Here is a 16,488-nt window from a genome sequence, read left to right as displayed (position 1 = left end):
AAATTCCACGACAGCAACGACGCAGTTTCCCATCTCTACCGGCTGATCGATGCAGGTGTTGACATGCTTAATATCCAGATGGTGGTCCGCTGACTCATCTCAAATAATCCTTCTCCCATGTATCACCACCAGCCAGGCAGTCGGAAAAAGACAGGACAATAAAAGTATGGGGTGGGAGTCAATTATAAGCTATTACCGGTAAATAGAAGTGGGTCTTAAGTCTAGATTTAAAAACCTCCACTGAAGTTGTAGATCTTATCTCCGGAGGCAGAGCATTCCACATCACCCGGACCCGGATGGATAACACTCTCGAGTCTGAAGACTTCTTCTTGGCTCTTGGAGTCACAAGTCGACCAACATTTTTTTTGTGTTACAATTTATTTTGAGAGAAAACCAAAGTTTACTTTTTGTCATTTGCGGCATATTAAAAACGTGCTGAAATTTGGATGTATTGGATGGCAGGTACGTATGTTCTTCTAATGATGTTCAGATTTATCCCCCCACAAAGTCTTTTCAATGTCTTGAAAAATACTTTTTTATAATTTTGACTTTTCACCCAAATAAAAATGTATTTTGGACAGAACTTTGCGGTCTTTTAAACTTCTTCTCTGCTATTATTTTGCTGGGTGGGTAAATATTGAGGCAAGTTCCCCGTTTTTCATCATTTTTTGGGAGAATATTTTTAGTGTTTTGGGGTTTTAGAATGTATTTTGGACAAAACCAAAAATAGACATTTGGTCACTTTCGGCAGATAGAAATTAGGTGCATAGGTGCAGAAAAGATGGTGCATCCCTTTTCAATGTTTTCCAAATTTAGCCATCAAAAGTTGTATTTTCAATGTCTTGATAGAGACATTTAAACAACTCTCACTTTTTAACCAAATAAAGACATCTTTTCGCCATTTTTTCTGCTGCGTGAGTAAACGATGAGGGAATTTGTCGTGGTAGAATGTCAGTAACATTTTCTCTTCCATTTTATATAACTGCTGTTAGGTTATCATGGCGGTTGTTTTAGGGTCTGACACACCTCCTATGACCAGAGGTCCCCAACCAAGGTTTGAACTGGGCACAGGTGTGTCCAATGACCTGCATTCTTTAAAAAATACATTTCGGTTTTCACATGTTTGTTGGGTCATTGTAGGTTTTAATTTCGCCTGGGATTGGCATCCCCGTTTTCATTGCCATTTTCATATCCACTGTTATGTCAGGTTAGTTTGTTTTCACTTTCTTGTTTTCCTGCCTTATTCGATTTCCAGTTTTGGTGTTTGTAGTTTGGATTTTCTCTGTTTTTTTGTTCACATTTATTGTTTGGACGTTTTAATTAATTTTGTGATCACTTGTTTGGTACTTTGGTCCTGATTTTGTTAATAAATAGGCAAGGGAAGTTTATTTGTTTAGCACAATTCATACACAAGGCAATTCAAAGTGCTTTACAGAAATGGCAGACAGCTTAAAAACACACAATAAAAGACATTGAAAATTTGAAATGTGTTTTTAAAATGCATTAAAACCACAGATAAAACATAATAAAATCAATTAATTAAAATAAGGTAAAAGTGAAGAGTGCAGATAGAACCCTTTCAGTTGTATGCACAGTTGAACAGAGCTGTTTTCAGCCTGGACTTAAACATTGTCAGAGTAGACGCCTGTCTGACGTCATCAGGAAGACTATTCCAGAGTTTAGCTGCATGGAACTGAAACGCTGCTTCACCCTGTTTAGTCCTGGCTCCGAGCACCAGCAGAAGGCCTGTCCCTGAGGTTCTCAGGGTGCGAGATGGTTCATATAGGACCAACATGTCACAGATGTACTTTGGTGCTAGACCATAAAGAGACTTAAACACCAGCAGAGCTGTTTTGAAGTCTATTCTCTGAGCGACAGGAAGCCAGTGCAGAGACTTGACGCCGGACTAATATGGTCGTACTTCCTGGTTCTAGTCAGGACCCGAGCAGCAGCATTCTGGATGTTCTGCAGCTGTCTTACAGCTCGTTTAGAAAGTCCAGTTGTTACAGTAGTCCAACCTGCTAGAGCTAAATGCATAGATAAGTTTCTCTAAGTCTGGTTTAGACAGTAAACCTTTGATTCTGGCAATGTTTTTGAGATGATAAAGGCTGATGATGTTATGGATTTAATGTGGCAAGTTTAGGTCTGAGTCCATAAATACCATCCTTGTTTTTGAGCACCCATGCCTCCCCAGCATGGTTTAGTTTACCACTAAGTTGTTTGGAACCAAAACTGTGAGGTCTTTTCGACATATCTTCTACCAGATTTTTCCCGACTTTGTAAATACTAATGCAAACAATTTGGTCATTTTTGGTAAATAAACTCTCCATGCAAAAAGAATCTACCCCCAAAACAGTCTTTTCTTCTTTTAATTTTCAACCAAATAATGACGTCTATTGGACCAAACTTCTTTTTTTCAACATCTTTTTGCCAGTATTTTGCTGGGCGGGTAAATATTAAGACAATGAGCACTTTCGTTGTTGTTTTCATTTTCGGAAAATCACTTTTTGGTGCTGACAAATCTATGCATGCAAGTCAGATCAAGTCAGATTTATTTGTACAGCCCTTAATCACAAAAAGTCTCAAAGAACTGCACAGACCACCATTATACACCCCCTGATCTGAAACCTCCTCGAGTGCAAGGAACAATTCAAAAACAGCTTGAGGAAAATGTGCAGAGCAATTTTTAGCGCCGAAAATCAAATGCATTTCTTCTAGTGTGGTCCAAGTTCAGCCCCCTGGACGTCTAGAAAAATACGTTTTTTAGAGGTCTTTTCAATATTTTGAGTGGGTGAATTTTGATACAAAATGCCCTTTTTTGGGTCATTTTTGGCGTAAAAATTGTGATTGTTTAAATTTGTGGTGTTGCCACATAGCAGACAACTTTACTAGGGCTGCTAACGATTATTTTGATAAACATGTATTGGTCGATCATTGTTTTAAGAGACGAATCCGATTTTCTTTTAAATCCACTTTTTAAAATATTGTAAACAATTATTTTTTTAGGTTAAATCTTTTAATATTATAGATATTTACAATGTGCAAATGATATATAACATGCTTAAAAATATGTCCCTTGTGTTGAGATTTTTTTTAAACTTTATATATTTTCTTAATATATTTTCATATTTTTTCTCTATTTCTGCAGCACTTACTGTTCCCTTGAAAATTATTAACTTTGAAGTGGCAGGCCAGGTAAGGAGAGTTTCTAAAAGTGTGCCTGTCAGTCACACTTAGCCATAAACTTGGAGAAAAGTTGAGGGTGCTGGGTGAGAGAGAGAAGGGCTGCGTTATCTACATAGAGAAACTGCGCCTTGAGGGAATTGGTGGAGGAAAGAAGTATTGAGGCACGGCGGCAACCTCCCCGTGTGGAGTTTGCATGTTCTCCCCGTGGCTGTGTGGTTTCCTCCAAAAACATGCATGTCCGGTAGGTGTGAATGAGTGAGTGAGTTGTACGTCTCTATGTGCCCCGCGACTGTCTGGCAATTGAGGATGTCCCCTACCCGAAGTAGTTTGGGATGGGCTCCAGCACCCCCTACTGAGGATAAGCGGTGCAGATAATAGATGGATGAAATAAATATCGATCCTAAGGGACCATATCTAATCCAACTACTTGCTTACGATCGATAATATCAATATGTGGACCCGATCCCCACTCCTAGTTCAAATTAGTCCCTGTTAGGAAATTAAATATTAAAATGTACCGTTTACCAAATTGTTCAAATTAGTTATCTGACTCCATTAATCAAACACAACCTACATTCTCCTAACAATGCGCGCTCGTTTCTTGAAGGAAAAGATAGACAAGAGACCGACATTTCCACACGGGGGCAGATTTAATTTCTAAACAATTTAACTAAGTAAACTCCATCAAATCAGCCGAATTAGTGTCGCTCGAGTCTCCGTCAAGCCTCCTCTCTCGATCTTCTGTTTCTCTCCTCGGCCCACGTTTTATCTGCAAGCAGGTGTGCCAGCTCTTCCCATGGGCGTGCCAATGAAAGCCCCCACGTGGGGTCCACCCCCTCGCCTCGATGTCTGAAGAAACTCAAAACAACACCGAGCGTTTATCAAAACAATGCCTGACGTACTTTGTCAGAGTCCTGTTATCAAAATTCCCCAGCTAAAACATTCCGAATTTGGAACAGCGTGATCTGAAGCCCACTCAGTAAAAATCTTCATTGCACTCGATAAATGTAACATGTATTTAATCGTGTAAAATCCTTTATAGTAAAATGTATAAAATCCTTCACCCACAAACTTAAAAAATACTTTTCTTCAACACACTTAAACTAAATTAAGGCGTCTTTTGGACCGAACCTTAAAGTTTTTTTCCCCAACGTTTATCCTGCCAGTTTTTTTGCAGAGTGGGGAAATATTGAGGTAATTTCATAAGTGTCAACCTCTATGTTTTTGCCGTACAAAGTACGTTTATTATGCATTTTAAGACGTGTACGATGAACAAGAAAATCTGTACGGAAAAACGCAAATTTGTCAATTATGGGTACCATCCGGTATACACCGACTATCACGAAATCAATCAAGTCAAACGAGTTCACCGCGGTAGCCTCTATCTCGGTATGTTTTTTTTTCCCGTTGCAAACGAAGTGAGCGGTTTGATGCTACTGTGCGCATGCGTCTGCCTGCCGGGGGATTTCCCATCATGCATCATAAAAATATGGTGTAAGATTATTTTGTATTTTGTAAAGGAAAATACAACAGTTTGTACAGGCATGGAGCCGTGGAGGTTGACAGGTATGATATCGATATGCTGGGTTGGGTAGGGTTACTTTAACTTGATTACTTTCAATTACTTTTGGATTACTCCAATACCAAATATGCTAATAAAAGACAAAAAAAAATCATCATTTTTGCCGTTCCATGTATTCCGTTACTCCCCAAGCCTGCACAATTTTTTAAAATTTTTATTCATATTTAGTTTATTTTGTCTTTTATTAGCATATTTGGTATTGGAGTAATCCAAAAGTAATTGAAAGTAATCAAGTTAAAGTAACCCTACCCAACCCTGTCAATATGTGGACACGATCCCCCACTCCTAGTTCAAATTGGTCACCCAAACTTGAAAACTACTTTTCTTTAACACACTTCAACCAAATTAAGGCGTCTTTTGGACCGAACCTTGAAGTTTTTTTCCCCCAACTGCCAGTTTTTTTATGCAGAGTGTGGAAATATTTAAGTATTTTCCGCACTATAAGGCGTACCTAAAAGCCTTTATTTTTTTCAAAAACTGACCATGCGCCTTATAATACAGTGCGCCTTATATATGGATCGATATTAAGTTGCAAGGTCTCGCAACAAAGGCAAGCAGCCACCGACTAGATTTTTCCTCGTAGGCGATGTGGTCCGCGGTGTATGCTGGGATACACATGCCGGCGTTTCATTTCCCAGCCAAAGTGTCAATCATCATTTGAATCGATCACTATTGGTTATTCGGAGGTAAAGGGGGCGGATCCTTTTTATCATTTACAGGCTCGCATAGGCTAAAGGGGCAAAACAAAGCCTGCAATTGGCCGAAAAAGATGAATGTGAATAGCAAGTTTGGTTGTCTACGGCATAGAGTATACATGATTTACCATTCTGTATTTGTAAATATTTTACTCTCCTGGATTTACTACACTCACGGATATAAGAGGACCATGGTTGGACATTACTATTGAACGCAACGACTTCGGTAAGCTACTCCGGCTATACATTTTCCCAGTATCTTGTTTCAGAGTGATCTTGATGTTTCTGTGATGGGTGTTTTTTATATTAAACTCAATTCCAAGTGTTTATTGTCATATGCACAGTAAAGTTGCGAGCGAAAAAGAAAATAGAAACTAAGGAATGGTTGGCATTTCTTGAATCCCAAGACTTTAACCATCCGAATGATATTTGGAACGATGCATTTGAGTTACATCGTATGGACACCGCACGACACGTATTTGCTTCTTTACAAGCTTTCGGAATGTTAAGGGGGTAATAAGTTTGACTGAACTATCTGACTGTTTTGTCCACGTTCCCATTGTAGCGCCTTATAACCCGGTGCACCCTATGTATGGAAGATATAGGACCAAAAACTATTTTTTGGGGGTGCGCCCTATAACCCGGTGCGCCCTATAGTGCGGAAAATACGGTAATTTGTTGTTGCAGAATGTAAATGAACCTTTTGCAGTATTTTATATAACTGCCAGGTAGGTTATCGTGGTGGTTGTTTAGAGCCCTCCGCCCCTTCGAACGACCAACCCACCCACCCGAATCCAATCACACCCTCCCCCATCTCAAGTACAATTACGTGATGGCTGACGTTTGAGCATGCGAAGGAGGGAGTAGCAGCAGCAGCAGCAGCAGCAGCAGCGGCATTAGTTCGAGCAGAGGAAAACGACTCCACGTTAGCGCTCCCAATTGAAGGCGACCGTCTAAGGCAGCGGAGCGGACCGGAGCGGGGGGCGCCGCCGTCAACACGCCGAGCCCATTGTCTCCCCAGTCGGCCCGAGCTGTAGCTTCTCCGAGGCGTAGTAGTGCTAGGCGGGGAAAGGAGATCCAGGCGGCTTCGAGGGAGAACACGCGCCGTGGCCAACTTTGAATATGAGCAAGAAGATCGGAAAATCAGGGAGCAACTATTGATGCTTGTGACCGTTGCCAACAGCAGCACCAGCGGCGGCGGCAGCAGAACAATTCGCGCGGACTTCTTTTGTTCGAGAGCAGCACGTTCCGGTGGCCACGTTTGTGTTGCTACCTCGCTAACAAAAACAACAACAAACATCCGATAAAGTCTCAGTTCTACACGCACACACGCGCGCGCCAAAAAGATGAATTTCCAATCCGGCGTGTCCGGTATCTCGCCCCAGTCCCAGCCGGCCATGCCCACTCTGGGCACCGTCCCGTCTGCGGTGCCTCAGTCCATCCCGTCGCAGTTCGGATCCGGTTCGTCCGGCGGCTCGGGTCAATTCGGATCGGGGACCGTGTCCGGCCAGGCGGGGCAATCTGGGTCTGCCGGCTCGCAGTTTGTGCTGTCCAACTCTGCTGCCATCCGGGCAGAGATCCACCGGTTCGAGTCGGTCCACCCCAATATTTACGCCATCTACGACCTCATCGAACGCATCGACGACTTGGCCCTGCAGAACCAGATCCGGGAGCATGTGATCTCCATTGAAGGTGAGTCTGATGTTTTGGATCCTTGCAGCTTCATTCATTCGAGTGAGGAAGCAAACATTGACCTCACTAGTGCAGATTTAGTGTGGTCAAAACATGTGTTCCAAAAATGTCTTCAAATGTAATCACTATCTAGCTTCCATCCATTATCCATTATCTGCACCGCTTATCCTCAGTAGGGTCGCGGGGGTGCTGGAGCCCATCCCAGCCATCTTCAGGCAGTGGGCAGGGGACACCCTGGACTGGTTGCCAGCCATTCGCAGGGCACACAGGGACAGACAATTCGCTCGCTCATTCACACCTAGGGACAATTTGGACGTTTTGCATGTTTTTGGAATGTGGGAGGATACCGGAGTGCCCGCAGGAAAACCCACGCAAGCACGGGGAGAACATGCAAACTCCGCACAGGAAGGTTGGTAGCTGGATTCGAACCCATGACCCCAGAACTGTGCCGCACACGCCGTGCTGCCCCCACAATCTATCTTCTGCTATCCAATTATGGATATTACTGAAAAACACGATAAAAAACTCGCCCTAATAGTACATCAAATAGTTGTATAGGTAAGATTAAAAAAAGGATTATTCCATACCTGTCAACCTCCACGGCTCCATGCACGTACAAACTGTCGTATTTTCCCATACAAAATAATCGTTCACCATATTTTTTTTCCGGAATGATGCATGATGGGAAATCCCCAGGCGGCAGACGCGCACAGTAGCAAACCGCTCGCTTCATTTGCAACGAAAAAAAAAACGATACTGAGATAGAGGCTTCCGCGGCGAACTAGTTAGACTTCGTGATAGTCGGTGTTTACCGGATGGTACCCATAATTGACAAATTTGCGTTTTTCCGTACAGATTTTCTTGTACGTCGTACACGTCTTAAAATGCATTATAAACGTACTTTGTACGGCAAAACCGTACAGGTTGGTAGGTATGTGTATTCTAAATTGATATAAAAACCAAATTTTTCTGGACTGTAGGCACACAATCCCCCCAGAATTTGCCATAAATTTGAAAATGAGCCTTTTATACCAGAAAATACTGTGATTAAATTTGGAAATGCATCGTTATGATTATATGATACTGCATATGGTAACTGTTTCGCCTTTGAGAAACATAGTGGTCACCGAGTGCCCTCTTGTGATTAACATGTTAATTGATTGTTGCTTAAATTAATTTTAGGTGTGAAACCAGATGTCCTCATGTTAATTTATGTTTATTTTTTAATGTAAATGTATTATCTTCATGCAACTCCAGCTCTGACAGTAGTTTTAATTCTATACATCTTATAGTGCAGAGCATATTATGATATAGCATTAGCACAGGGAAAAGGTAGAGCGCTCGTTTTGGGATCAATAGGTCGCAGGTTCGATTCCCGGCTTTACGTGTTATATGTCGAAGTGTCCTTGGGCAAGACACTGAATTCCTAATTCCCCCGATAGCAGGTAGTTGCCTTGCATGGCTGACGCTGCTTTTAGTGTTTAAAAGGGAAAAGTGTGAAACACATCGTAAAGTGCTTTGGGAGGTCTTCATTGACTTGAAAAGCGCTATATAAATGCAGACCATTCATGTGTAACCCCTATGCTTCAGTGACAGTAGTGTCAATAGAGCTCATGTTCCCATTAAGGTGATTTATTAATACTATTTTTTTCAATCAAACATGATTGCTAATTGTAGGGATCGTTTTTCTCATTTTACAAGAAAAATATTTAAAATTAAAAGTATGATTTGTTTGGTGGTATTGGCATTTTAAGGATTATTATAAGGATTACTAAAAAAAGCAGATCAAAAAGTTTAAAATGCAGTGTATCATTTTTATATATCTATGGTTTGCTAACTTCTGGTTTGTTTATTTGCCTTTTTTCATGATCTCCATTTCCCATAGTGGGTGGAAAGGATGGTGGACATTGGACACATTGCAATTTAAATTTTGGCTGGAATGGTTTAAAAAGAAAAAGTTAATTCTGTTTCAATCAGATGCTGTTTAGATTCGTGCTTCTTATCCATCCATCGACACTCGGTCTCTTTAATTTGAAAGCTTGTCATAGAAGCCAACTGGCGTGTGAAAAAAATGCCTGTCACATGAAACTAATGGCGCACTTACATGCTGATTGGCGTAACTAGGGGAGAAGCAGAGAGCAATCCATAATGGAGTGAGTCATAATGTCATTGGAATGATTTAAGTGATTATCTTGCTCCCCCATGCTGAAATCAAGTCTGATGTTTGCATACATAACCATCAATATGTAGCAGGAAGTGTATCAATTTACGTTAGTTTCCAACCCAAATTAAACGATTGTTGGTATGATAGAATTATGCCTGAGGTCACAAATCTCATCCTGGAATTAATGAGAGCAAGGGCCTGTCGACATGCTTTCTTAAGGTCTAGGAACAGATTAGAACAATTGATGTCCCAGATGTGAGAAGATGGAGCATATGTGCACTGCAAAAACTCATGCTTAACTGAGGAAAATAATAAAAGGTTTAAGTAAAACTGTCATGCTGGAAAATAGTTATTAAACAGTTAAGGTTTTTTTCTTTTTATTTAAATATATTTTAAATGTAAAACACTGTCATGTGTTGATTTTTTTTTTATTAAATAGTTAAAGTATTTTTCTTTTGATTTAACTATATTTTCAAATGTCTCATATTTTGTAATATTTTATAAAAATAAGTTAAATGATAAGTCCGTTTTCTGGTTCTGTTGACATTTTACGTAGCAATTTCTTCAGTACGTTTTTTTTTCTTGTTGCTATAATTTTTTTGCATTTCCCAATTTTCTTCCCAGATAAAGCTCCACACTGCAGCTCAATAAATAAGAATAAATAAATACATAAATAAATAACAGCAATAAGTATAAGAATAATAAGTAATGTACCGAGACGAAAATTTGGGACTGAAACCGAAAACGCTTTTCCCAAAATGAAACACGGAGTAATAAATATATGCATTAAAATACATATTTTGAACTGATTTGCTAATAAAGATAACATATAAAATGATGGATACATGACAAGCATATTACTCGAATTGGTAGAAAAGAAGTAAAATGGTTAAGATATCTAAAATCCAAATCAAACAAGTAAGTCCATTGTACTTTGAGTAAATTAGCTCTTTTTATGAAAAATAGCTTGTAGGCGCTATACTCAATAATTTAGCTTTCCCCATTTTTAAATGCATACTTTTGGTGTATTCTAGTTTTTAATGGACAGGAGTATGAATCATGAAAATAAAACGGGAATTGGAGAGAATTGATGAAGATAATGGAGGTACGCTAACGGGTGCAGTCTAATGCAACAAACGTGTCAAGCTAGCATTGTCGCAAAAGTCAAATAATAATCTTAAACTCTTGCTGTACATAGTTTAGCGCCGACAAATCATCTTAATGAATGAAGGCACTGAATGTCTCACATAAAATACGTTTTTACAGACCAAATCAGCTCAACTGTAGTAAGTCATGTCTGTAGTTTTAGTCTAGCTACTAACAAAACTTGGAAGTAGGAGGACACCTGAACTTTTGTTGGTTGAAACTTGGCAAAGTCCATGTTTTAAGATTGGTTGTTTTTTGACAAAAAAAAAGTAAAATGTATTTTTCGCGCATTTCCATTTACCTAAAATAAAGAATGTAAAGTTTGGGTACACATTTTAAACAAGATTTTTGTGCTATCATTGATATGTTGGAAAATATCGTTGACCACAATTGAAAAACATGGGATGCGAAGGAAATCAAACCTGGGTTGGTGCGGTGAGAGATCCGAATCCTAACCACCAAACCACCCATAATATAGGTGACATACAAAATGTAATTACCGTAAAATTGGACTATAGAGCGCACCTGAATATAAGCCGCACATTCGACATTAAAAAAAAAAAAAAAAAAAAAAAAAAGTGTACATACATAAGCCACTCCTGACTATAAGCCGCACGTGCCAACAATGAAACATGAGATATTTACAAAGAACAACGGTACACAGAAAAAGTTTTAATAATATATGGTACCTAAACCCCGTAACGCTCTTATGGCCCGGCAGTGGGCACCCGGACTTTAGTATTTATTTATTTATTTTATCTCATTATCACACTATTTGTAGTCACAGTACCAGAGACGAATGTTTGAGAACGGAGAGAAGAAAAAGCCACCTTTTTTTTAACAAAGATAAATTTAAAAGAGTACTTGGAAACGTCATTTCCTATCACGTAGTATGGGCAGCACGGCGGAGCAGTGGTTAGCGCGTGTGCAGGCACAGTTCTAAGGTCTTGGGAACCTCCTGTGTGGGTTTAAATCCAGCTACCGGACTTCCTGTGCGGAGTTTGTATGTTCTCCCCGTGCTTGCGTGGGTTTCCTCCCACATTCCAAAGACATGCATTTCAGGTGGATTGGCCGGTCCAAATTGTCCCTAGGCATGAATGGTCGAGCGAGTTGTCTGTCCCTGTGGGCCCTGCGATTGGCTGGCAAACAGTTCAGGGTGTCCCCTGCCCACTGCCCGATGATTGCTGGGATGGGCTCCAGCACCCCCGCGACCCTACTGAGGATAAGCAGTGCAGATAATGAGATGAGAGATGAGACTTGGAAACAACTCTGGTGTCTCTGATTATGAACCGGACTTTGAAGTACATTGAATAAAAACATCGTAAATTTAATCTTAGTATTGTGTTTATAACTTACATGGTCAATAAATGACTTTAATCATTGCAGCATTTATTCAACATTGTCGCTTACAATGTTTAGTTTGAGCTGAGTAAAAGTGAAACCAAATTTTATACTGATTTTAACCAGGAATTAGGGGTGCGCATTATACACGAAGAACTACGGTAACACGACATAACTACATTTCCACCAATAACCACGAGTCTTCTCCCCTCATCACCATGTCTGATTCAACAACGGTTAACACAAACTAGTGAATTACTCCGTTTGCTGATTGTCAGCAACTGATTTCTGATTTTTATAAACGCCATCTGAACACTCCTCACATGATCACACAAAAGAAAAATCGCTCAAGGTCATCTATCAGACATCATCAAAGCCCTGCCGACTCCGATTGGTCTTGAGTTTTGGCGGATGTGTCCTGAGGTGACTGTGGAATGATTTTTGTGAAAATCCTCTAAGAATTTAGAAACTGCAGTTGCACACGGCCTGTTTTTAAGAAGCCTGTCTCATGCAAACAATCCACAGCTGACCCCTGCCCTACGTTACCATGACGACCCGAGAAGTAGACAAGTTTGCGACCAGGTGAACTACTGCTTCCGTAAAAAACTTCGACTGGCTTCTTTGATGGGAAACTTTTGGGAATATTTCATACCAGATTTGTTGGTGTAATGTGACACCTGATTGGTGGGCGGGCACCCGAGAGACCCGGTCGTTTCTGTCGCAGGCAATTAAAATGTCACATTCCCAGGATGAGTTTCCTTTTAAAGACGCCAAAAAGTTTCTCTGTTATTAATTGCTCAGCAAGCCCAGAAAACACTAGGGAGGTTTCTCGATTTGATATTACAGCCGAGGAGAATATACTATAGGTCGTTCATCACCCTGAAAACCAAATTGAGAAAGCGTATGTGTGTTTTATCAGTTTACCATGACATTGATAATTACACTTTTACAAAGGAAAAAAACAAAGCATGTTCAGTTCTATTGAGCTATGCAAAAAGCGAATCTATTATCAACACTACTGTTCTTTGATTATGAAATGAATCTCCAAATTATCATTTTCTAAATATTATAATTTCATATTTTCAACAGTAAATATTTTTATTCATCCTCAATGATTATATTTATGTTGGATTGTAATATCTTGTTGGTACAAAACCTCTTTAATCACAATTTAGTGAATTTCACATTTAAAGAAAAATCTATAATGATGATCATTTTGCACGTAGAAATGTCATTTCCAAAAATATTTGACGAATTATTAAAATTTTAATTTTAAAACAACAATTAAAAATTTTTGGGGGGCTGGGGGTTGTAACATTGCAGATATCATAAAATATTGATCTGTATTTGTGTATATTTCCTTACACATTTTTAGCCAAACAAGTGACTATACAACAAGGTAATTGGTCTTTCCCAGAACCACTTTGAAATAATTTCCTGTAAAAAAGCTCCCCTACTTACAACCATTCGACTTACGAAAAACGGCAGATACGAACGTTTTTTTTTGGGGATGTCGAAAAATATCCGCTTTAAGTTAGATTTTGTATTGTGTGCACCTTTTTCCGAGTACAAGACATTACTGTCGTGCTTCTTTCCGCGGCTACTACCGTGTGGCGCTGTGAGAGGTCACCCAGCATCCACCCGGAAGAAAAAAAATCTGCTTCCTACTCCTGGTTTGTGTGTAAACATGCTATACTGTATCTCCAGCGCGCGAAGAACTTTGACATTTTATTGTATAATATCTCGTGCATCTATTCAATATGCTTGGTGTAGAGTGTAAATAAGAGGCAAGCCGTTTGTTTTGAAACGAAAGTGGAATAAGAAAGCTTGATGCGGTTGAGAAAATGGTTGGATCGCTTTTTTTTGGCCACTCTCTCACACGGAGGAAGACCTCTTGAAGCGCATCTTCTAAAAGTAAGTTAAACTCGATTTGATTTATATTATATAGAGCATATTATTTTATGAAATGTTTATTTTTTAGTACAAAACAATACAGGTTACTTATGCAAGCCTTAAACATACTTATATAAGCCTTAATCATACCAAATATAGCACTGAAGCAACTTACGGACAAATTCAACTTATGAACGATCGTCCGGAACCTGTCTCGTTCTTTAGTTGGGCAGCGTCTGTATTATAAATGATCTAATGATTATTCAAATGTTAAAATACCTAATTTTCCAGACTTTAAGGATCACCTTAAATTTTTGTGAAATATAATCATATAACCGGTGCCTGAGATTAAAGTTACTAGCTGGGAAGCATGAAAAAAGAACCTCAGAATAAATATTATTGAGCATAAACTAACATTTTGATATCTGTTTTTCACCTCTAAATTGAAATGATAAATGGTTACCATATGCAGTAGGATTTCACTCTAGTTATGCATTTCCAATTATATTTACCGTATTTTTAGCTCTTTAAGGCACGCTCTTGAATTCCTAGTGTTTTTTTTTGTTTGTGTACCTTATAGTCCAAAAATACAGTAACTGTTTGTTGGAGCCCTAGTTACAGCAGATTCGTCTTTGCAGTTCTAACGTTCTCTGAGGCTAGGTGTTATGTGTAACTTAATTTTATTTTGATAGAACATGACAAAGCACATTTATTTGTCATTGCTTTTATGTAAAAAGAAAATATAACAAGTTTTGCTGTATGTTGACATCTTTTTGTTTTTTGTTGAATCAAAAACTTCCCCCAATATTGTGATAGTACTATTTTGAGGTATTAAAATGTGGTATTTTTTATATGCTGCATCCTGTCCTTATACGCAACTAATGACAACAATTCATAATATTCTCCTGGGTTTTATTCTTGTCGATCATTGTTCTCCTGTTGCTAAGTAACATGACATTTATTAACGGAACTCTTTTATACATGTTCCAATCTTTTTGTTTATTCATTTTTCTTAGACACTATAGAGTTGGGTCCCTAATCTTTCAAAAACCACACCAGTAATGCACATAACAATCGTAAATGCACTTGTTTGCCTACATGACAACCAATAAAATATCTTGAAACATTTTGGGTTACTGCAGCAAAGTTGTGGTAGGCCAGTCATGAAATGTAAAAATACAGCATATGCAAGGGTTTACAATGGACTTGTGAGCAAAGTTGCTCGGCTTTGCTATTTTGTTTGCGTTGAATTACGCTGGCGAGTTCCTGACAAGACAGTATGCCGATAGCAAAGACACACGGGATATGTTAAGCGCCGGCAACAATCACTTCTTGCGTCTTCCCAAAAAAATGCTTGCTTGGCAGTTACTTTCTCTTTGCCTATGATTGGCAGGCATTTATTCCTCTGTGTATTGCAGCTCATCCATGCTCCATCTTTTGGTACAATAGGTCCGCTAGCTGTTGTAGTTCATAGCATCAGTGCCCCAATTATTCATGTGCATCATCCACTTAAGACAATTAAATCTTCCATCTGGGAGAAAATAATTAGGTAAAGACTAAATATCCGCTCTTTTTTATCCATACACTAATATACTCTACTCTGCCACACTGTTGCAAACAAAACAACGGCACTTAGCAGCTTCAGAAAAAAAATTAACTACTTTTTAAACTGGTTAACATTATATATTTTTTTCAATTGGTGTCTACAGCACCGACAAGTTATCTCTGATCACTTTTAGTGCCATAATGTATGAATATGTTTTCAGAAGCAATAGATTTATTTTGTTTTATTTGAAAAAAACGATTATAACTGAGGGCAGCACAGCGGCGCAGTGGTTAGCGCGTGTGCGGCACAGTTCTGAGGTCGTGAGATTGAACCTCCTGTGTGGAGTTTGCATGTTCTCCCCGTGGTTGTGTGGGTTTCCACCCTGCACTCCGGTTTCCTTCCACATTCCAAAAACATGCATGTCAGGTTAATTGGCCTGTCCAAATTGTCACTAGGTGTGAATGAGCGAGCGAGTTGTCTGTCCCTGTGTGCCCTGCGATTGGCTGGCAACCAGTTCAGGGTGTCCCCTCCCCACTGCCCAATGATTGCTGGGATGGGCTCCAGCACCCCTGCGACCCTACTGAGGATAAGCCGTCAGCTGATGAGATGAGATTATAACTGAGGGCAGCACAGCGGCGCAGTGGTTAGCGCGTGTGCGGCACAGTTCTCAGGTCATGAGATTGAACCTCCTGTGTGGAGTTTGCATGTTCTCCCCGTGCTTGTGTGGGTTTCCACCTGGCACTCCGGTTTCCTCCCACATTCCAAAAACATGCATGTCAGGTTAATTGGCCTGTCCAAATTGTCACTAGGTGTGAATGAGCGAGCGAGTTGTCTGTCCCTGTGTGCCCTGCGATTGGCTGGCAACCAGTTCAGGGTGTCCCCTGCCCACTGCCCAATGATTGCTGGGATGGGCTCCAGCACCCCTGCGACCCTACTGAGGATAAGCCGTGCAGCTGATGAGATGAGATTATAACTGAGGGCAGCACAGCGGCGCAGTGGTTAGCGCGTGTGCGGCACAGTTCTGAGGTCATGAGATTGAACCTCCTGTGTGGAGTTTGCATGTTCTCCCCGTGCTTGTGTGGGTTTCCACCTGGCACTCCGGTTTCCTCCCACATTCCAAAACCATGCATGTCAGGTTAATTGGCCTGTCCAAATTGTCACTAGGTGTGAATGAGCGAGTGAGTCGTCTGTCTTTGTGTGCCCTGCGACTGGCTGGCAACCAGTTCAGGGTGTTCCCTACCCA

General features: G+C 40.1%; 1 protein-coding gene across 1 annotated transcript in view; it reads left to right on the top strand.

Moving 5' to 3' along the window:
- The first annotated feature begins 6,284 nt into the window (after positions 1–6,284).
- Positions 6,285–16,488, top strand: part of LOC148376461 (uncharacterized) — a 46,490-nt gene continuing 36,286 nt past the window's right edge. The window contains exon 1 of the mRNA XM_088347304.1: positions 6,285–7,155. Within this exon, the coding sequence (XP_088203430.1) occupies positions 6,810–7,155 (346 nt within the window). The 5' untranslated portion in view covers positions 6,285–6,809. The remainder of the gene's footprint in view (positions 7,156–16,488) is intronic.

The sequence above is a fragment of the Urocampus carinirostris genome, chromosome 1 (genome assembly GCF_059441175.1).
Source record: "Urocampus carinirostris isolate Australia breed hairy pipefish chromosome 1, RoL_Ucar_1.0, whole genome shotgun sequence".
NCBI lineage: Eukaryota > Metazoa > Chordata > Actinopteri > Syngnathiformes > Syngnathidae > Urocampus > Urocampus carinirostris.
This window is presented reverse-complemented; position numbering and strand designations above follow the sequence as displayed.